This window comes from Caenorhabditis briggsae (assembly GCF_000004555.2).
Source record: "Caenorhabditis briggsae complete genome, chrV, whole genome shotgun sequence".
Classification (NCBI taxonomy): Eukaryota; Metazoa; Nematoda; class Chromadorea; order Rhabditida; family Rhabditidae; genus Caenorhabditis; species Caenorhabditis briggsae.
Genome location: NC_013488.2, coordinates 19,166,668 through 19,189,681, shown reverse-complemented (window position 1 = coordinate 19,189,681; position 23,014 = coordinate 19,166,668). Strand labels below are relative to the sequence as shown.

General features: G+C 43.1%; 3 protein-coding genes across 3 annotated transcripts; all 3 read left to right on the top strand.

The window, feature by feature from the left end:
• Positions 1-934: 934 nt before the first annotated feature.
• CBG05639 lies at positions 935-4,862 on the top strand (the record flags this gene model as incomplete). The annotated part of the gene is made up of 6 exons (XM_045238631.1): positions 935-1,055; positions 1,310-1,471; positions 2,994-3,550; positions 3,599-3,901; positions 3,946-4,175; positions 4,715-4,862. 6 exons carry the CDS (start codon positions 935-937, stop codon positions 4,860-4,862), a joined length of 1,521 nt encoding a protein of 506 aa, XP_045093005.1.
• A 450-nt stretch (positions 4,863-5,312) lies between these two features.
• On the top strand, positions 5,313-6,559 carry CBG05638 (the record flags this gene model as incomplete). The annotated part of the gene is made up of 4 exons (XM_045238630.1): positions 5,313-5,689; positions 5,860-6,229; positions 6,285-6,362; positions 6,410-6,559. The coding sequence occupies 4 exons, from the start codon at positions 5,313-5,315 to the stop codon at positions 6,557-6,559; spliced, it is 975 nt and encodes a 324-aa protein (XP_045093004.1).
• Positions 6,560-12,198: 5,639 nt separating this feature from the next.
• Positions 12,199-22,490, top strand: Cbr-mlt-11 (the record flags this gene model as incomplete). Its single annotated transcript, XM_045238629.1, has 15 exons — positions 12,199-12,409; positions 12,578-12,705; positions 12,784-13,705; positions 13,753-14,100; positions 14,149-14,754; positions 14,957-15,127; positions 15,178-15,960; positions 16,013-16,267; positions 16,364-17,868; positions 18,018-19,281; positions 19,330-19,620; positions 19,668-21,359; positions 21,408-21,632; positions 21,683-22,279; positions 22,333-22,490. 15 exons carry the CDS (start codon positions 12,199-12,201, stop codon positions 22,488-22,490), a joined length of 9,156 nt encoding a protein of 3,051 aa, XP_045093003.1.
• Positions 22,491-23,014: the final 524 nt, after the last annotated feature.

The window sequence follows — 23,014 nt, the reverse complement described above, 5'->3', positions numbered from 1 at the left end:
TTTCCGGTCATTTTTTTCCGAAATATTCTATCGAAAAATTCGGGAAGTTTCGTTCAACATTTTTGTTTTTTTTTTGAAAATCTATCAATTTCACATCAATTTTTTAATTTCAAAACTCATTTTGAAGGGGCCCCATCTATTACGGGGGCCCTTCTATTACAGGGACCCTTCTATTTTTCCGAGCCCCTCTCGGAGGACCCTTCTAATACAGGTTTTACGGTATTTTTTGGAGGGATTCTTAAGAAAAAATAAAAGAGAAAGCCTGATTCTCATAGATCTAACTTACCCATCCTAACTCAATTTTGAATAGATTTCCAAACTCATACATCGAATCCGATTACCGATGAATGCAGAGACGGGTGTCAATTGGATCGAGATTTTGGGAACCCCAATGCAAACAAAGAAATCCGTTCGCGTGTCTCTTTTTCTCCACAAGTTCTACTAATTGTTTCATTCAAGCAAGCCCGTAGGCCGTTCCCACACCCCAACGCTTTTACTAAATGATGATGATGAGCAATGATGAGAGCTCATTTAGTGCTCAAGAAAGACGGAGAAGGGGTCGCGATGGGATTAAGTAGGAAATGTGAAATTTGAGATATTTCGAGTTGAGATGGATGGATGGTTTCAGACATAAATTTAGTCTTACTCAAAATGGTTGTTGAAAAAAGAAAGCCCCAATTTCGGATCCCTACCGTGATTCCTGGGCATGCACGCTGTCACGTTTGAGCTAATTTTTCCTGACTCCTGTACAAGATATCAAAAATGGATCAACTGATAAAATGTCTGTGATATCATGATAAACCACTTAGCAGTTGACACCTTTTTCATATCTTTGACAGATACCGAGATAAATTAGCTTTAAGTTAGGGGGGGGGGCTTCTATTACAGGTTTGAAGTTATCTTGATTTCATCGTTTTCAGACTATGGCCGAGAGATGCGTGCCACACGGATGTCCGTCGTGGACTTTTGGAAAAATGAAACCAAAGGTGACGGTCTCAACGTTCGCGTCGCTCATGGCGTGAACAGCTGGCCTGATCTAGTGGATCAACTACATGGTAAGGAGGGTGAGATGGTATTGCGTAACTCTTTGTCGGTTCATGGTCCCGGTAGGAGAGGAAATTAGGTTAGGTACCGTGATTCTCAAGAAGGGCGGTAGGAACAAGGGGAGAGAAAGGGATATGTAGCTAATGAGGAAACCGTCTGGCGGCAATTGGACTGTAATCCTTTGGAAAATAATTAGCATGGACCACCGAGTCTCAGTAATCTGTTCCATATTAAAACGAGAAAGCCGAACACCAATTTATTACAGAACCCTTTCTGAACAAGTCGATGATGATCGAAGGGGACGTCTTCATGCAAGCACACCGTCGACCACGTCATCGAGCGGTTCCAGTGATGAAGGCGGATACCAAGATCGCAGATAGGATTACCTTTAAAGAATGGTTGAGAGAAGTGGCGAGTATGCATAAAGGTAGGAGTTTCTGCTGAACTTAGTTTTATAAAGTCTCTGGACCCTTTTCCAATTTGTCGGTCAACATCAAAGACCTGCTTTTCCTTTTGTCCCAAAAATCATCAATCAACACAGCTGTTACAAAACTTTCTCCTCCTCCCTTTTAACTAATGGTAACCAATTATCCGTTCACATTCCATTCCAATTACCTTTCCCATCCTTAACAGCCTATCATCTGACGATAGTACAAATGTGAACTTCAACCCCGACCTACAGTAATCCATCATGTTCCATCATTTAACCTGTCGTCTTCCAAATGTCTCAATGACAAGACCGGTCGGGGGGACAAGGAGACTAATAAAAAATATATAGTGATCGAAAAAAACAAGGGGTCTGAAAATAAAATTGAAATTCGTAACTTTTTCAAAGTTGGTGCACCTGTCACCCTCTCCTGCTACTCTAACGCATAGATTATCGACACCCGACACGTTTTATGTGTTTTCGAGAAGGAGCTGTCATTTGGCAGCGTAAACTTTACACACCTTCGAAACTTTTGTTATAAGTGTTGTTGCTGTTAGTGATGGGCGAGAGACGTGATTTATGATGAGGACCCTCTCTTGCTGGGTGTCTGATGACAGGTGCATAAGTATTGGAAGGAAAGATGGAATAGTCTCGAAGGGAGAAAAAAGTTGGACGAGTAGTTTTTTTAATTATGCACAATGCGATAAAGCTTTAAGTATGGCTATTAAGATTCGGACTTAACAAAAACGTTCATTGTTTTTCACCTTTCGATGACATAATTCAATTTTGAGCAACTGAAAACAAGAACTCAAGCTACTGTAAAAACTCTAATAGAACGCCATCCGAATCGTCAAATTTGAGCGCATGTATCTCATTTTCAGTGAGAGACATGGAAAAGTGGTTAACTAATAAAATGTTGCTGATATTATGATAAACATTTTATTAGTTGACAACTTTTTGATATCTTTCAAAAGATGTGAGATATATAGGCTCAAAGTGGACGGTCCGGGTGGCGTTCTATTAGATGTTTACGGTATGTAATTTAAACGAATATGTCTCTAAAATTTTGAATCACAAAATATAATCTATTTTTCGAGCTCAGGTATCTCGTTCTCTATACGAGATTCCAAAAATCAGTTATAAAATATTGGTGATATTGTGATAAACATTTTGTCAGTTGACGAATTTTCGATAGCTCTTACAGCATCCGAGATAATTGAGCTAAGTCTCGTAAACTTTTAACTTTGAGCTAATTAATCTCCATACCTGTCAAAGATATAAAAAAGTTGTCAACTGACAATTTATCACAAACATTTTATTAGTTCACCCATTTTTGATAACTTTCACTTCACAGGACCCGAGATAATTGGCCTCAAAACGTGACAGTGTGGGGCCCTTCTATTACAGGTTTCACGATAGAATTTTCGTACTTAAATCACATGATTTAAAACACTTGTATAGAAAAATTTCAACATTTACATCTGGAATATATCGGACCATTTCATCAGATTCCATATTTCAGCCATTAAAATCAACTTCCGTTCTAATGAAGTTGTCCGACCGGTGCTCCAGGATCTCTACGCCAGTCAAGCCGATCCAACATCTCCTGTTCTACAGTACCCCGTGATTCTCCATGCGAATGTGTTCAGATCGCCCAGGAGTGTGGAGACCGAAGTCGACCCAACAACTTTTGTCGAGAAGGCAAAAGATCTGTTCCCAGATGCCACGTTATCCTTGGGGTGGACCAAGCAGTCGGATTTCAGTCATTTGCACCCGAAGTATAAGAAATTGTCCTGGCGTCAACTATTCCATATTCTGGAGTATATCAGTAGACTGGACCAGCCGGTGATGTTATCCGTGAGACTCTCTGTGGCTGCTCACTCCAAAGAGCAACTGTTATGGTTGCTAGGAATGGATCAGTCGATTAGTTTGCTCCTTTGGAGTGATGCTGATGACCATGTTACTAACTGGACTCCTATCATAGAGCTTCGTCGCTCCACCACCAAAAATCGAATTCTCTATGACCTGGACCCTAAGCACAGAAAGTTCTTGCAGACCGAGTCGAATGATCCAATAGTGGTAGTTTGAAAATTTAAATCTCTTCTCACACGCATAATTAATTTTCAGACCCCACCTACATTCTCCCTACAAGACTGGCAAGCCGTGGAGTTTTCATCTTCTGGATCTCAACTTTCTACAGTAGTCCGATCAGAGAAAGGACCCGCATTCCTTGGAGAACCCACTGCACTTTTGCTCTCCAAAATTCCACCTCCAAACTTCCCATCAAAGCAGAAAATCAGTGGAAAAGTACATTTCCTGCCGAAGAAGGGAATGGAAAATGTGGATTTGGATGAGAATAGTGGAGTGTCGATTTATCTAATGGATAAAGTTCAGGACATTGATTCTCCAAAAATTAAAAACTCTTTAGAGGCGAGTCTACAAAGTCAGTTTAGATATTAACAATGAATTTCCAGGTATTTATCGGTTTCGATGGAAAAATCAAAATCACAAATGGCGAGCTGAAAAATCTTCCTTACTACGAGACCAAGTCAATCGGACAACTTCCGGATAGCGATTGCTATGGTTTTGAGGTCACTGATATGGGATGGAGAGTAACGTTGGATGCATGGACTACAGAATGTGGAGATCAGAAAACGAGGAGAAGGAGAACAGTGTCTATTGAATTGGATACGCCTTTCCAGAAGTAAGATCTAAGAATAAACAGAAAATGGAAGGTCTAGCATGCCGACTCTAAATCTCTCGATATGTTCTCTTTGAGTTCAATTATTTCGGATCCTGTAAGAGCTATCGAAAAATCGTCAACTGACAAAATGGTTATCACAATATCACCAATATTTTATTAGTTAACTGATGTTTGAAATCTCTTATAGAGAACGAGATACCTGAGCTCGAAAAATAGATTATATTTTGTGATTCAAAATTTTCGAGATATATTCGTTTAAATGACATACCGTAAACACTCCAATATGTAGAACTGCACCCGGACCGTCCACTTTGAGCCTATATATCTCACATCTTTTGAAAGATATCAAAAAGTCGTCCACTAATAAAATGTTTATCATGAAGTCAGCAACATTCTATTAGTTAACCACTTTTTGATATCTCTCACAGAAAATGAGATACATGTGCTCAAATTCGACGATTCGGGTGGCGTCCTATTAGAGTGTTTATGGTATTTGGATTCTAACCAAAACTTCGCGTTTCTATCCTATTAATTTTCAGAAATCGACATCTTCGAAACGTTGTTGTCTCCAAAAAGGGCGACTCCGCAGTCGACTTTCTATTAGAAGAACTACAACATTCTAGCGCTGCCTCCCCGATGCTCTTCACCGTTTTCACCGTTCTTTTCCTGATGATCTACCTTCTTTAATTGACTTTTTTCTTTTGATTTATACGGGTTCCTCCTTCTCCTCCTTTGCATTTTTTGTTCCCTCTACATTTTTTGGTGCTATTCGATATTGTCGATTTGAACACTTTCTTTATTCCCTGATTTTTAAGATTTTCAGTCAACTCTTAAAAATTCATAGATTCTGTGATATATAGTTAGTCATTGTGTACTTTTTTTTGAATCCTTAGACTAATAATCCCAGTGACAAATTTGAATGGATAAATATGACCTTTTCATTTCCATGACTCATAAACGGAAATCGATTGATTGACGAATTCTATCAATCACATCACACAAATGATAACACATGATAAATAAAAATCTAATGAAAATTTTTTGAAAAGAAACAAAAACGCCTTCTGACTTGATAAGAAATCGGTATATCAACATTGATTTTTGTTGACTTCTTCAATCAGTCTCTCTAGTTTAGCAATGAAAACTCTACTTATTTTATGCCTTCTAAGTGTTGGTGCAAATGCACTCTTTGGATTCGGAGAGTCTAAAACCACAAAAGGACCGGTACGTTTTGAATTTTCTAATACTAAAATGAGTATTACGATCACTGTAACACTACAGAAAATCTCCCTCGGCTCCGAAATTGCTATACCTCATACCGATGACGACCAAGATACCGGAGAAATAGTAATCCCATTCAATGATCCTAGCACCACCACAACCAAACGAAACAGAGCCACTACCACGGTTCCAGTTATTAAAGTTGGTGGAATTGGTTTGGATCGTACTAGAAGTACAATGGATGTCAGAGGATTCACGAGTACAATGAATCCCAGATTCACAGCGGCTACTAAGTAAGTAGTCTAACGTAATCGCTGTAATGAAAGGTCACCCTATACTTGCCTTTTACGCTATCATATAGAACTGTAGATAATTGAGCTTAAAGTGCAAGTATAGGATAAGCCTTCTATTATATTATAATTTTTACGTTCTTTTAGAATATAGTCAATCTCACTCATTGCAGACGTCTCCCCTCTTCCGATCGTCATCCATCTTCCGGATGCCCCAACCGAATCGACGCCTACACATTCGGACCTGACTTCGACTATGCCTTTTATGAATCTACTGTCTATAAAACATCCAACAACAGAATCGCTCACGTTTCATCTCTTTCCGAAGAGTTCCCGGATGGTCCTCGTCAAGTCAATGGGGCACTTTATGATCCAGAGAGGGAGATGATGTGGTTGGTGTCTGAAAGAAGTGTGTATGGATATAAAGAAGTTGACGGAGACTGGAAATTGCAATCAGTGTTTCCCAAAGAGCTTCCATCATCTGTTGGTTTCACTCCGGATGCTGCTGTTAGGTGGCACAACAAGCATCAGATACTTTTATCGGTAAGCTAGATAGATTCTTATGATTTAAGCTTTTTATAAGAGTTGATTTTTTTAGAACGGTGGAAAGTTTGCACTTTATGATGAGTACTGGAACAAGTCTCTAATGACAGGGAGGACCGACAGTTACTTCGAGGTACCAATTTCCACAAGTTGCTCTGTTTCTATTCCCATCATTTTCAGAATCTCCCAGACCGGGTACGTGGTATTTCTGCATGGAATTCTCAAGGAAATGCCAACATTTTCACTCAATCTCTAGTTTTTGTATACAATTCGGAAGCGAAGAAAGTGACAGGAGATGGAGTGCCACTTGGCGATTTTTGGAGATGTTAAAAACCTCCGGAAATGGAATTTTGGAAAAATGACGGGATGATCAAAATGTATAAGTGTTTAAATAAAAAACAATGATTTTGATAAACATTTTTTGCATTTTTTTCAAGTGGTTTTCTAAAATAAAGACAGAACCGTATTTGCTCTAATAGAAACCCGCGCGCATTTTAAGCCCAATTATCTCGGCTCTTATGAGAGATATCAAAAATTGGTCAATGGATAAATACTGTTGATATTATGATAAGTAATTTATCAGTTAACAGTTTTTAGATAGCTTTTACATAAAGTCGGATAAACAGGCTCAAAGAAAGGAGTGGTCCATAGGATGACCCCCTAGTTTTTAAGTTTCAACCAAATTATCTCAGTTCATGTGAAAGATAACAAAAAGTAATCACCTGACAAAACATTTTCGATACTGTAATAAACGTTTTGTTAGTTGATTACTTTTGGATATCTTCCGAACGAAATGAGATACATGGGCTCAAAGTTGACGTCTCGGGAGGCATTCTTTTAGTGTTTACGGTTAATAGAAATTGTTCATCCCTGAACCAACCTAAACAATTCAATCCTTGATTCACCGACTTTCCATACCAAAATCCCTCGACTCTTCCATTTTTCAAATCCCAACGCTTTATCTATCTAGTACACCCAACAAAGATCAACTGCACTTATGCATTTTACAACCTATCCCTGACTTTTTCTTTTCTCGCTGTCCCGATAAAAATTCCACTGTTTCCTAACTTGGTGTGTGTGTGTGTTCCAAATAAAACCTACTGATTCCATAACAAGATAACCTCTTCGTTTTGCTTGCTGTCTTCAACCGTATTCCGTCAAATCAACTGGGTCATCCTGGGGTAGCAGCAGCAGCAAAGGAATTTTCTAATGTCCAAACACAGACAACTTTTCGTCTCATCTTGTGGTCATCGTTAGTTTTCGTTTCCTTTCTTTTTCTCGGGAGAGACAAAAATGAAAGGGGAAAAGACAAAAAGTCCTTCACCTACTGACACCGAATGGTGTTGTGTCATTCAAAATTTGACCAGATATTCATCCTAGACGCAGAGAAGGGCATTTTTGAACGAAATCAAAATTACTCATAAGCTTCTAATCCAGTTATGCAGAGATTACCAATAAAACTCAAAGTCTATTAGATTTCATCAAGTATCTTAGAATCTACCGTATGACAACAAAAACTTGGAGGTCTGGATCTGTCATCTTTGAGCTCGGTTATCTCGATTCCTGTGAAAGATGTCAAAACATTTTAAACTGATAAAATATTGGTGATATTAAGATAAAAATTCATCAGTTGACAACTTTTCGATATCTTTCACAGAAATCGAGATAATAGAACCCAAAATCGAATGTTTGGATTGGAGATACGGTGTCTGAACTTCCAGAATTGTCTCAGTTTCCTGGAAGTTACAGATTTCTAGAAGTGTTATTGTTTTGTAAACATGAATTACCGAAAACATCTCGAATCATTTGAGCAATGCCAAAAACTTAATTAACAACTCACTCCAAGAAGAAAGTTCCCGTTTTATCACACTTTTGTAATACCCTGGGACAGTTCAAAACAGCTCAACATTCCGAAACCCAGTCGTCTCACGGATAACATCACCGGCTGGTCCAGTCTACTGATATACTCCATTCCGAAACCCAGTCATTGACCCTAGCCATTCTGAGAATTTTCTTCCCGCTTAAGTCCCCCCTGTATACAAAACAAGAATATAATTTGATCAAACTGAGACAGTTTTTTTCAACATCGTTCAATTGGGTCTTATGTTGCCACCCACGAGAACTACCGTTATCATATTAGCAACAACTACTCCAGAGAAAAATCCAGATTTCAAGGATTTCCACGTTTCCTTACTCTTCTCCCCCCGAAGAATTTCAAATCTATGTGACCTGCTTCTTCCACTTTTGGCTAAAGCTAAATGAGCCAAATCCTTCGCGGATCGTATCGGTTTTATGACACCTCGTGAAAGAAAAGACAACCGGAACATTTTCATGGTCTCGTCTCTTCGAAATCTCAGGATCTCTCGTCCCCAGAAAAAGAAACACGGGCACTTTCGATTTTTGAGGGACGGCCACAAAAGGATATATTACACATTCACTTTATTTTTTTCCCCCATCTGCCCATCCCTTCTGATGGCACTTTCTCGATCGGATAGGCTTATACAAACAGTTTATGGCTTATCGGGAATAGAAATTCTGGAGAAAGAGATGTGGAGAGAGAGGCGATTTATGACAGTTTTGAAATGGGAATTGGTTTCGGATTGATGAGGAGAGAATGGCAGGAAAATTGGCCAGGATCGTATAGATTTGGGGGGGGGGGGGGTGTGAAATGGCAAAGTGGCTTGAGAATACAGAAGTTCCGTTTCGGTTAAGGTTTCAGACCACTATTGCCTGAATACTGACGACGAAGCATTCATATGCTTCTAGCTTTGTTTCTACCCAAACCATTTGTTGGAGCCTAATTACAGTACTTCCTAATCAAGATACAAAAAGAGATCAACTACTATAATGTGTAAGATTATTTATGCCACTTTTCATATCTTCCTTATTGATAAAACGCTAGAGGCGTCTGTCCGTCCTCGTGTCCGTCTGTGGACTTTTGAAAAAATTTAAAAATATTTGGAAAAAGTGAGAAACGAAGCGACGAACATTTGAAAAAAATAGATTGAATCGCGCCGAAGGCGCACCCGCTTGCTGGTAATCAATAAAATGCAGAGTATATCAAATTTGACTTAAAATGTAACTACCGTGAATCCTGTAATAGAAGAACCCTCTAACGCTTTTTTTCTTCACTTTTACTTTAAAATAATTTATCTCGACTCCTGTGAGAGATGTCAATAAATGTTCAACTGATAAATTGTTTATCATAACATGGCAAACATTTCATCTGTTGACATGTTTTAGATATCTTTGACAGGTACTGAGGTATTTAAGCTCAAACTTGACAGTTTGCGGACTCTTCTAGTTCAGGTTTTACTGTATCTCTCGAAGGATATACGGTACCTGGTACTAGTTATCTTTGAAGACTATATTCTTTTTTACGCATCGATAAAACCCCTTCCGTTAGAAGCCGTTAGAAGCCTTTCAAATAATTTGAAATCACCCGACCATCTTCCGAAAACCGTCATTTATCACTGTTACTATCATTAAAACCCTAAATCTAAACTTGATCTAGTTTCATTCCAATCAACCGCAAGTTCATTTTTCATAGTCCTATTTGTCTCCTTACCGACCCCAGGATCTTGTTGCTTGCGCAACAATCCATGTACTCTCGGTGTCGTTTTCACTATCCATAGGGAGAGAGACATACCTTCTTCTCCTTATCCCCCATATCCTTTCCATTTCTTGGGTTGGTACTCTACTGACACGGATCGGTCACCACCACCCATATCTTTTTACCCGAGAGATATCTATCCTTCGGACAATCGGTTAGAAGAATAAGAAGGAGAAGAAGTGAAGGGGTTGGCCTAAATTGGAGCGGGCATCATGTCCTCCTTTTTTCGCTTTTCCTTCAGATATCTTTTCACTTTTTGGGTCTTCTCTCTCGTGTCTTCTCTCTTTTTGTGGATTTTCGCCTATCAGTAGCCCAGCCCCCCTGGTACTAACACGCTCCGTATCTCTCTTGTCTTGACCTAATCCTTCTCAATATACTACTGTTGCTTCCATCCATCCATTTTCATTTTCATTTACACCCCATCGCACAAAGGATGCGATCATTTTTCACTCTTTGTATTCATTATCCACTGGAATGACCTTTCTGATACCCTGGAGTGATATAGAGCCCTATTATCGTTGCACTTCATTATCTTTTTAGCTCTAATTTGTTATAGATTTCTCATTTCATAGTTTCTCATAGAATCTATTCCTGGTAGACTATAACATCATGAATCAGAGGAAGAACCCTCCTAAAAAGTCATCAGACCGAACTTTAACATTCTCGGTATCAGCTTATCATTATTTTTCTTTAACTTCTTTCCAGCCTTGCTAAACCTAAACTCTAAGAATTCAAAGTCCAGTTTTCAGGATCTAATACTAGCCGCTACACTTGTTTCTACTTTTTTAATCCATCCTCTCCTACTCCTACTCCACCTCTAAAATACTAGCGAAAGTTATTATTATATTACCCCTCGGAACAAAATCCGTTAACTTTCGCGCCTCACTTCGCTTATTACATATGTGTTCGTTTCCTCCCATCTCCTCCAAACGTCTCATTTTATTATTTGTTCATATATGGCGAAGGAGGGGGAGACATAAATTACAATAACCTAGATATTTTCAAGATTCCAGAGAAAAGATAACCTACTCTTTTTCTCTCTTTAGTGAGTGTATGGTGTATCCACGGAGTTACTCACCGGTTGTCAAGGTCGGATATACATGTAGATGCATATCTTCCCTTATCCTGGGGTCTTCCGAACATTCCCGCCGACGGGAGAAAGATGAGAATGGAATCTTCGTTCACTATTTTCGCGCCATTATTATTATTAGTAGGTTTTGTTTTGATATCTCCTTCATATTCTTCGTATTGTCTCAAGTTGAGATTCTTGGAATTTTGAATTTTTTTATAATTTTGAATGTTTCTCAATTCCCATATACCTAGATTCTCAACTCCCATATTTTCCCAAGGAGCCAAAAAGGTCATTCTTTTGACCTAGAAATCCTACAGTTCCTAGATTTTCTCCTAGATCATAGAGTTCGAGCTTCTGCTTCTGCGTAGCATTCTGCAACTTTTATTCAGAGTTTTTTAGTCGGATTTCTAAAAAAACTTTAAAAAAAACCTTTTATCAGAGCTCCCATCTTAAGCGACCGTACGCACTCTAATAGAAGGTCACCTGAACCACCAACTTTGAGCCAATTTATCTCGGTTCCTTTGAAAGATATTAAAAAATAGTCAACTAACAAAATGTTTATCATAATATCACAACTATTTTGTCAGTTGAACACTTTTGATATTTCTTACAGTAACCGAGCTACTTGAGCTTAAATTTGACGGTTGGCTGATCTCCTATCAGAGTCGTCAACGTATCTTGACTGTGCAGAGTTTACCAAGTGCAACCTCTTGGTTAATATTTTCCAGACCATTCTCTCTATATCTTTTTCCATTCCTATCTCAAGAAATAGATGTCTCAATCACTAACCGCCAATTAACTGTACAACACACTCGGCTTCATCATCATCATCATCATCATCCGTTTTTCTAATCCCACCCATCATCATCATTCTCCTCCCACTACTATCCCCCATCCAAGATTCTCGAAGACGTGCCACTACTTTTCCGAGAGAAGGAAAAACTTGCTAGATGTGAATCATCATCCGTCGTGTCTCTCTTCATTCTTCGTGCTTATAAAGTTCACAACAAAGGCGAAGAAGCCACCACCGCATTCCGATAGATGAGGGATACTGACCAACCCCTTCTCACTTTCACACTTTATTTACTCGGCCTACTTTCACTCGGGCGCCGGATGACCTCATCATTCCTCGCTTTTTGAAAAGAAACATTCACGCGTCTTACATGCTTTTCGTTTTTGGTTTTCGTACTGGTTTTCCGGATACTTTTACGGATATGCAGCTATTTTTCGTTCTATCTTCCCGATCCTCTTTTAATTCTATCAATTTTCAGGCACAAAACAGCAATGCGCCTGTGCGTATTGCTCCTAGCTGCCCTTGTGGTAGCCACAGGTAAGATAATTCTCATTGGAATGAACTTCTCGAAAAACAAAAGCTTCAGAAGCCGTCGATCCGTGCAAACGACAACCATTCCGCGGGCGGTGCCCATCACAAAACGGCGAGACTCCAAAACGATCACAATTTGTGCTCAGATACTACTTGAGGAACGGAGAATGCGTTAGTTACCCATATGGTAAGTGGGGAATTCTTATTTTAAAAATAAGAGCATTGAAAATGGGAAAAACAAAATATCGTACAAATTTTTCTAGCTGAATAATTCAGAATCGTGGGATAACTATCTTGAAATTTCAAAAACTTCTCAATCCTTAATCCCCAAACTTTCAGGACACTGTGCTACTGACCCATCCGAGCCAAACCTCTATCGTTACAAAGAAGAGTGTGAGGACGCTTGTATCAGCAACGCTCCAGCCAACTTGGGAGTGCCAAAAAGCACCACCGAGGACTATCAGAAGGTAAGTTGATTAAACACCAATTAACGGTTTTTTTCGCATGGCATGAACACTCTCACTTATCACTCTAATCACCTTTAGGAAATCTTGGCGAAAGAAGTCAAGAGAGTAGAATTCTACGCGACGAGCACGTCACCACCTCCACAAAACGTCTATCCACTTCCGGTGACTACCACAGAGCCACCAGTCACTACCACTTCTTACACTTATCCAACAACTAGAACTACACAGGGGTATCAGACGTATCCGACCACAAGAAGCACCACCACCACACAAGCCACCACCACTGAAGACCCACAGCCATTTGAATTCCACGAGGATAACACTGCCACTTCTGAACAGGTCGATGAGCAACCATTCAACTTTAATGAGCACGACTTGGGCACTCAACCTATAACTGTTACTAGCAATAATCAAGAAACAACTGAAACCACAACATCCACTGCACAGGTTACCACCACCACTGAGGCCAGCACCACCACCACCGAAAGAGTGACCACCACGACTGAAGTGACCACTGAAGAGCCAACGACAACCACTGAGCAAGTCACAACCACCACTGAAGCTGAAACAACTACAACTACTGAGGAGCCAACAACGACAACTGAGAAGCCAATTACCGAGGAAGTCACTACCACCCGCATGTCAACAACCACTGAAACCACGACAACTCAAGCTCCAACCACAACGAGAATTTCGACTACAACCCAACGTCGTCAGACTCAGACTACCACTGAGGCCGAGACCACAACAACTCCAGCTGCCACCACCACCACCGAAGACGTACCAACGACACGTGCTCCACGTACCGAATGCGAGCGTCGTCGTGCTTCAGCTTCCTCATCTTCAATCCGAGGAGGATTCGTTCCAGTCTGCACGCCATCTGGTGACTTCGAGCGAGTTCAATGCGAGACCAACGGACGTCAATGCTTCTGTGTGAACACTCAAGGAATCGAGGTGCCAAATAGTAGAACCAGAGATGGAAGCAGACCAGATTGCTACAGTAAGAACCTTTGTTTTTTTTCTGAATTCTAACTTTCTGAGTTTCAGCAATCCAATCTTCCCGTCAAGTCAACACCAAGGAATGTGTTGGAGCCAGCACTCCAGGACCATGCCACGGATCCTTCCAACGATTCTTCTACAACGAAGACTCCCAAAAGTGCGAACAATTCAATTACTCCGGATGTGGAGGAAATGGAAACAACTACGAGTCCAGAGAGGCTTGTGAAGATCGTTGCGCTCCACCACCAGTTGGATTGCCAAAGTGCGAGATCGGAGAGCCGCTGAAGACCAAGATCGGAGTTCCAGTGAACTGTGCCAAGACAGACTGCCCATCTGGATACCGCTGCAGTGTTGTGCAACATTCCAGTGTCTGCTGCCCAGAGAATAACAAAGCCGGTGAGTTAACAAGCTAATTTGAATAATTTTCGACCTTCACATTTACAGTCGGTCTCCAAACCAACGGACGTGCCTCCCGCTGTGCTCTGCCAAAGGAGCGTGGGCCATGCGACAAGTATGAGCTTCGTTTCTACTTCAACGCCGACCTCAATGAATGTAAATACTTCTTCTGGGGAGGATGTGAAGGAAATCAGAATAACTTCGAACGCGTCGAAGACTGCGAAGCATCTTGCGGAGTCCAAAAGTCCGGTGTCACCAACCGCCCAAATACCGAGATCCGTACCACCCAAGGAATCAGAATCACACCAAACGGAGGAAAGTTGAGCTGGGAGGAGACTAGCGAGGAAGACGAGCCAACTACCACTCCATTGGCTCCAGCTCCAACCACTGCCAGACAAACCCCAAGAGCTTCAGTTCAGACTACTCAACGTGTCACTGCTCCACCAGCCACTACCACCACCAGAGCATCTAGAATCCAAGCCACCCGTGGTCCAGCTTCAATCGTTGCTGAAGAGTCCGAGGAGGAAGAGGAGGAGGTCACCGAAGAGCCAGATGATGAGGAGGAGAAGGAGCAACCACTCCATGTTCAACCACCAGTTCCACAACAAAACACTGTATTGCTCGGAGGTATCGATGACATGACGACTGACTCGGGTTCGCTTTTCTAACGCTTTTATTGAGTTGATTATAATATGACTTTGAGTTGCAAACCGCCAAAATGGTTCTCAGTTTTTGTCCGTTTTTAATTTTCTTCTTGTCCGTCAAAGTTTTTTTTTTCCTGAACCTATTTTGAACTATCCAAACATAACATCACATTTTTCTTCCCGTTTCATCACTTCATAACCAAACTTTTCAGTCAACCGTTGTCTTCATCCACAAGACCCTGGAAACTGCCGCGGACAGTTCGTCCGTTGGTTCTTCGATGACAAGACCAAGACTTGTGATGTCTTCACCTACACCGGTTGTCAAGGAAACGGAAACAACTTTGCTAGCAAGGAAGAGTGTATGGCCATCTGCCATAAGCCAGGTACTTGAATAACCAAATTATCATGAATTCATAAAACTCAAAAATTTCAGAACCAACTCCATCCGCCACCCCAGACTTCTCTCAAGTGTGCTCCAATGATGTTGACGCTGGAGAGTGTAACGGAGTCTTTGAAAGATTCGCTTTCGACTCTGAGACCCAAGACTGCCGAGTGTTCACCTATGGAGGATGTGGTGGAAACGGAAACAATTTCGCCACCATGAACGAATGCCGTTCTAGATGCGTCACTGCCGTCAAGAAGCCACCAGTTTCCACTTGCGAAGCTGATATTGATGTTGGAGAGTGCGCTGGAGTCTTTTCTAGATTCGCCTTCGACAAGTCCATCAACGCCTGCAGATCCTTCACCTATGGAGGATGTGGAGGAAACGCGAACAACTTCGCTACTCTTCAAGAGTGCACCAACAAATGCGTCAACCGTCCAGTTTGCCCAGAAGCCCCAGCTTGTGACACCAATCGTTGTCAACTTGTCAACGATCGTTCCGGATGTCCATTCTGCTCGTGCCCACCAGTCAAGCAAGCTTCACCACCAGGAACCATCACCTCTTCCCCTAGAGACACACTTCCAAACTGCCCAGCATTGGACAGATCCGCTTGCCACGAGCCATGCATGATGTTCCACAATCGTCAAGGATGTGAGGAGTGCGTGTGCCCACAAACTGCTCCAACTCCACCACATGTTCCAACCAGACCATTGACCACTCCGGGACTTCCACAGCCACCAGCGTCTTCTTCTAGAAGAGTCGAGGTCGGACCACCAGCTCCAAGAACTACAGAAGCCGCTCCACCAGCTCCATCTGCTCAACCACCAAGACAATGTAAGCTTAGATTTCAATTTTAAACAAAATTAAATCTTGAAAAACATTTCAGTCGCTGTTAACACTGTCGAGCATCAACAAGTGAAGCCAGACCAATTCCCATCGCTTCCAAGAACCATTGCCGCTCAGATTGAAGAGAAGTGTCTCCAACCAGTTGAGCCAGGACCGTGCAAGAACTTTGCCGATCGTTGGTACTTCAATGTTGATGATGGAACTTGCCATCCATTTAAATACGGAGGATGCGCTGGAAATCGTAACCACTTCTTCACTCAAAAGGAATGCGAAGTCCATTGCGCTCGATTCCTCAGTAAGTTTGTTTTTTTTGCATTGTTTAGTCATACTGGAATGTAAGATATCTGCACCATTTTGCCTTGTTCTCCATGCACGCTTTCATTCACTTCAGGCGGTTCGGCGACGTCGTCTGCACTACCCCCGCATGCTAACTTCTCACCCACGTCTTCTGAATCTTCCTCTGAAGCACCGGAAGATGTGGTTACCACTACCGAAACCCTCGAAGCTTTCCCTGCTCCAAAACTTCATCATCGTCAGTTTGCTTCTCCGATTTACAAGCCAACTGGTGGTCAACAACAGAACTATGGAAGTGACAAGATCGATTCCTATTCCCCACCCACTCCGAACAGCAACCTAGTCGGATTGAGTCCCCCAGTCCATCCAACATACTTCACCTATAACGGACAAGATCAAGGACAGCGTAGAGCATTCTCCGCTGGAAATCAAAATACAGAGAATCGAATTGAAGTCGGCCAACAGCTAGAGGCATTCGGAGGTCAAGCATTCGCCAGAGGAAGATTCGATAGCCGTCAGAGATTTGAAGTACCAACAGGATCCCCACAGATTCATCAAACTGTGACGCCATCTGTGCCAACTCCAGAATTATCCATTCCATTGATTCAACAACGTGGAAGATTTGATGGACGTGAGAGACTCGCAGTTCCAGAAGGAAACCAGCCAGAAACCAGAGTTCCAGAAGAGCCAAGAGCCCCAGAACCACCGCAATCCAGATTCCATCCAAGAACCCATACCGTGCAGGTCCCAGTTCAGGAAGAAAACTTTGGTAGATCAAGAGTGGAACAAACAGAAACTTCAAGAGTACCTTCTGGAGGTCCGCGTGCATCTGGAGTGATTTCAAGAGTCCCAGAGCCTGAAACACGACAAGAAGTAAATAACGAGCACTCGAGAAGACCGGAACAAGTTGGACGTCCAGAAGCTCAACCACAGCCATCCAGAAGACCAGATTCCTCCTTTGGAAGACCTCAACCACTTCCAACTGCTAGACCAGAATCCTTCGGACGTGAATCTTTGGGAAGATCTCAAGGAGGAGAAAATTCCATTCGTGTAACATCCCAACAAGCTCGCGCCCCAGAATCCACTATCATCGGACGCCCAGTCTCCACCTTCCAACAGCAATCGATCACATCTGATTCCTCTCGATTCCCACACCGATTCGTCACAACTACCAATGCTCCAGCTCGTACTGATACCAAGACTCCATGGTTCCAATCTACATCCGCACCTTGGTGGCTTAGAAGTCCAGCTCCAGCTGCACCAACTCCAGTTGCTGCTAGAAAACGCCCAGAACTGAAAATTGAAAAGCTTGAGAAGGATGGAAGCCCAGCCCGATTCAACTTTGATCCATCCCGCTACACTTTCTACAATGGCGACTACTTTGGACCAACTATTCCAGGAATTCGAATCAATCAAACCCAGGGACTCTTCGTTCAAGGAGGAAGAGGAACAGAGGCAGATGATAAGGAAGCACAGGAAGCATTTGAGCAGTTCAAGCAACTTTCAAAGGGATTCCAAGAGCAGGCTAACAAGTTTTTGGAGCAGGAAAAGAAAGCGGGTAGAACACCACAGCAGGGATCGTTTATCATCGGTTCTGTGAAAGTTGGAGATGAAGATAAAAAAGGTAAGGAGCACAAAACACTAACTTTCCACCTAATATGAAGTCTCACCACGGCTTCGCACCACTGAAATCAGTGAAATCACATTTTAAGTTCCTTCTGAACTTCTAAATTGAATGTAGTCTGCATGAGCATCCCCTTTCAATCAGTTCCCTTTGTTCTTCAGGCATTCACGACGACGAAGATGAGGAGGATCAATCCATCGAAGAGGATCACCGCCCACGTCCACGTGTCCACGGTGTTCCAATTCAGACAACAGTCCCACTCGTAGTTCCCACCTACTCCTCACCTATCCCCGCGGTCCGTGGTCCAGTAGCAACGGGTAAGATTGAAGGACTCGAGACCATCGCCGCCCACCAGGAAGCACATCCACCAGCACCATCCACAATGATCGTGCCACGTCTTCCAAGTGCACGAATTCAAGGATTCCAAGTCACAAGACCAACGACAACTACCACAAGCACCACCACCACCACCAAGGCTCCAAGCACCACTGAGCCAGCCAGTTCAGAAACCGAAACATCCGAAGATATTCAAGAGGAAAAAGACGTTCAACCACTTCCAGTTATCAAAGAAGTTCAAGAAGAGCAAACTGTTGGTAAAAATGTGCAAGTCGTGGACCTAGAAAAAGTCAATGTTGCCCCTAAAGCTCAGTCACCATCTGAAGATTTCGATAGAGATATGATGTTGGGAAGTGGAGAAGGATCCGGAACATCTTCTGAGTTCGAGATGGCTTCTGAGGAGGAAGAAGTTCGGGAAAGACCTACGCATGTTCCAGAGGCTCAGTCCCCAAGAACCGAACCTCCAGCCCCAGAGACCCCAGCACCAGAAACCTCAGCACCAGAAACTACCACATCCGAAGTTCCATCCACCACCCCCAGCCAGACTGTGAAGCCAACATCTTCTGAATTCCACATCACTTCTGAGGAGATCACCACCTCCGCTGAAGTTGTCTCCACTTCTGAGGAAGTTGCCACCACGACAACTCCACTGAAGAAGATTCAAATCCGACCAAGAGTCTCTAGCACGACCACAACCACAACCACCCATACCACCACGACCACCCAAGCATCCCCATCCACCAGGGCCCCATCAGTTCCATCCACCCCATCTGCCCACACCCCATCCCACACATCCGAACCAGAGACAATCACCTCGTCGGAAAGCGGTGAAGTCGTGTCTGACTTCGCTTTCAACTCGGACGAAATGCGCGATGAGAACACTGAAATTGTTGAAACTTCTGCTTCAGACTCTGCCCGCGCCGCCGGATCCAAGACCTTGGCTGCTGTTAAGGCAGTCGAGACCCACAAACAACACAAGGAAGATTTCGCTCAAGAGTCTTCAGAGGAGAATGGAATCAGCAGAAAGATGGAGAACATCAATATTGATCTTCCAGGTAATCAAATTGATAAATATGTTTTTTATTTACTCTGTTAATTTACAGAAACCACCCGTACTGAAACCCTTGCTCCAGCTCCGGTAACTACCACTGTTGCTCCACCACCACCAGCCCCAACAACTCTGGGAACCACTCCACAACCACACTTCGAACCAAAGTTCGATGGAAGAATCGTGTGTGCCATGCCACCAGACGCCGGAGTTTGTACCAATCTTGTGCCACGCTGGTTCTTCAACAGCCAGACCGGACAGTGCGAACAATTCTCTTACGGATCGTGTGGAGGAAACGAGAACAACTTCTTCGATAGAAACACTTGCGAGAGAAAGTGCATGCCACGTAAGAGCGTTTTTTGAAAGATATCATGACCTATTTCCAATTTTCAGATCATGTCATTCTTGCCCAAGTTCCAGACCGTTGCTCTTATGACAAGGACGCTGGAAGTGGAAAGGGATACAACGTCAAATGGTACTTCAACATGAAGAACCTCCGTTGCGAGCAGTTTGTCTTCGAGGGACTTGGCGGAAACACCAACCAATTCGAGACCCTTTCTGAATGCGAGAGAATCTGTACTCCATCCGGACCAAAGACACCGACCCTTCCCCCACAGCCAGTTCAAGAGCTACCAGAGGACCTTCCAACCCTCCCAATCGGAGCTCCAGGATCCCAAGGCTCCCGACCAATTGTTCCAACTCCAACCACTACCACCACCGTAACCACTACTCCATTCGACTCTCAAGAAGAGTATGATGATGATGAGGAGCCAATTATCGTTCCAGAAGCCAACCAAGAAATGCCACTGAGCCCAGCTGACACCTTCGGAAAGATCAATGAAAATGTCGAACTTAGACTTCCAGAGCTTGTCCAAACCGTTCAACCAACCTTCGCTCCAGCTCCAACAACTAAGGCTCCAACTCAGGCTCCAACTACTGCTGTCGCCCAGACTACTGTAGCCCAAACCACCACTGCCCCAACTGTGGCTCCACAGGCACCACAAGTTCCAGTTGTGACCCAGGCACCAGTATCCCGACCAGTTGTTTCCATCCAGATGCCAGAAGAGATACCAGCTGAAGTTCCACGTGTTGCTGCTCCAGAGCCAGCCGTTCAACAGCCAGCCGTCCAACAGCCAGTTGTTCAACAACCAGCCACTCAACCAGTTCCACCACCAACCACAGTTCAGACTTCAGCCCCAACCACGGCTTCTACTCCACTCCCACCATCCCTCGAGCCACGCCCACCAGCAGCTGCCCATGCCGCGAAGACTGTCGTAAAGGCCCCAACCTACAAGGCTGAGCCAGTTTTGGGTCGTGAGCATATCCCAACTGCCAACGACGGTCAACCACTGGTTGCCCCATCTCCAAAGGAGACTGTCAATTATCAAACCGGTGAAGTGAAGACACCAGGAGTTCCAAAGGCTGCTGGAATCAAGAGCTTCGATGAGTCGCAAGGAGGAAAACTCGCTGTTGATCTTTTCAACAATGCTGGACCAACAAAATCCATTAACGGAATGCCAGCTTGTGCCAACGGAAGAACAGAAGTCCGCTATTCTGATGGCCGTCCAGTTATGTGCCTCCCAGGAAAGAACCAATGCCCAGATGGATCGTCTTGCTATTTCAACGGAATCGATTTCTTCTGCTGTCCAGAGGAGGAGGATCCATATGATAAGCACGCCTTCGGAGGATACGGTGGAGAGGAGACCAAGAACGGATACAAAGTATTTGGAGCCCTGAACATCAGAAGACTTATGGATGAAGTACCACTCAGACAGAAGCGTCAAGCTAATGTTAACTTCAACATTGACTCGGTTGTCGCCCCACTCCGTTTTGACGCCGAGAAGCCACGTCAAGTATCTCGTGCTCTCCGCATGAAGAGCTCCCCAGCCGTTCCACGCCACGGAGCCAACCCGCTTTGCATTCAACCAGTGGTCAAGGGATCCTGCCAAGAAGCTCATCTTAGATACTACTATGATAGAGTAACTGATTCATGCAGACTGTTCGAGTACTCTGGATGTGACGGTAATGCTAACAACTTCGGATCCTTGGTCGATTGCCAACGACTTTGCGTTCTTAATGTGCAACGTAAGTTCCTGAAATGTTGTTATTTTTGACATAATTAAACGGTTTCAGACATCAGCAACGGCCAACTTGCCACTACCACCGCCGCCCCAATGATCACACCAGAAGAAGAGGAGAAGCTCGCACCAGGACAGTGCCCAGGAGGACGCTCCCCACTCGGAGGATCTTCCCCAGTACTCTGCGGAAACTCCACCGAATCCATCGGATGCCCAACCAGCTACTACTGTCGCAGAGGACCACCAGATGTTTGCTGCCCAGGAACTGATCCAAAATTGAGTAAGTTTCAGAATCCTAGATTCCAGATTTTCTCAAATTATAATTTTCAGTGCAACCTGAAGAGATCGTAAAGGATGTCGGACGTGGAGTTGTCAAGAACGAGTCTCATATGCCACGTGGCTTCAACCGCCAAATCTTCCTCTCAACACCAAAATACATGTGCCCAGATGCCGCCGATCCACTGATGTTGGAGAACGGAGAGCCAATGCTCTGCGGATCCGGATTCGATGGAGTCAAGATGTGCCCAAGAGGATATTACTGTGCTATTGACAGTGCCAGAAACTCCAGACTTTGCTGTCCATTGTACGGAGATGCTCACCGAATCGCTCCAGAGGAGGTGTTCGCTCCAAGATTGGCTTCAAACACTGAGACTACTACTGAGAAGTTGGTAGAAGAGGTCGAGGTTGGAGAGACCGAAGAAGAGGATGAGGAGGAAGGAGAGGACTTTGTGGCTCACTTGAAAGTGAAGCCAGATCGTCCAGTCAACGTTGTTGAGGACTTGGCAAAGCAGTCAACTGATTTGAATGCCGAGGATGAGGTGTCGATTGATTTGGGAAATGATGAGAAGGTCGAGGAAGAGATCACAACGACAACGGAAAAGATGATGGTTCAGGATAAGAGTGTGTGTCAAATCAAGCCAGCTGAAGGTGAGTAGATGCATTTGAAAGTCTTCAGATTGAAAGAAAATTTGAATTTCCAGGCCGCGTGTGCAATGAGTCCGAGACACCAACCCGTACGAATCTCCAATACTTCTACTCGCCACGTGACAATCGATGCAAACTCTTCTTCTTCCGCGGATGCGGTGGAAACTTGAATCGTTTCGAGAAGAAGTCTGATTGCGAAGCTCTGTGCTTGTAAACCACTCTCTGACATTATTCCCCTTTCCTTTCCTCAAGATTTTCTCATTTGTTTCTCTCCCACACCAAAATCTCAGTTTCATATTCTTACTGTCACTTCTTTTTTTTTGTTGTTAAAAAATTCCAAAAATAATCAAAACTTCCCACAAAAGTTGCCAAAAATGTTTTCCTCCCTTCCCTTCCGAAGCCTTAATTTTGTACGTTGTACTCCTTCCGACAAATCGTTTTTTTCTTTCCTAATGCTCCTGGGCTCAGCCAAGCTAATAATTTATGACCGTTTTTTTTTGTTCCAAAAAAGCACCTAATAACTTTCTAATAATATTTTTATATATTGTTTAGTAGACTTAGCGCATGTCCTAAATGTTCAAAGAATAAATAAATAAACTTAAAATTGAAATTTTCTGCAACAAATTTTTTCAAAGAATATATTGTTAATATTGTAATGACACAAGACTTGGCCAAGTCTCCCACAAGTCTTAACTAATACATAGAATAATGTGCTCAGAGACTTGTGCAAGTATTGGC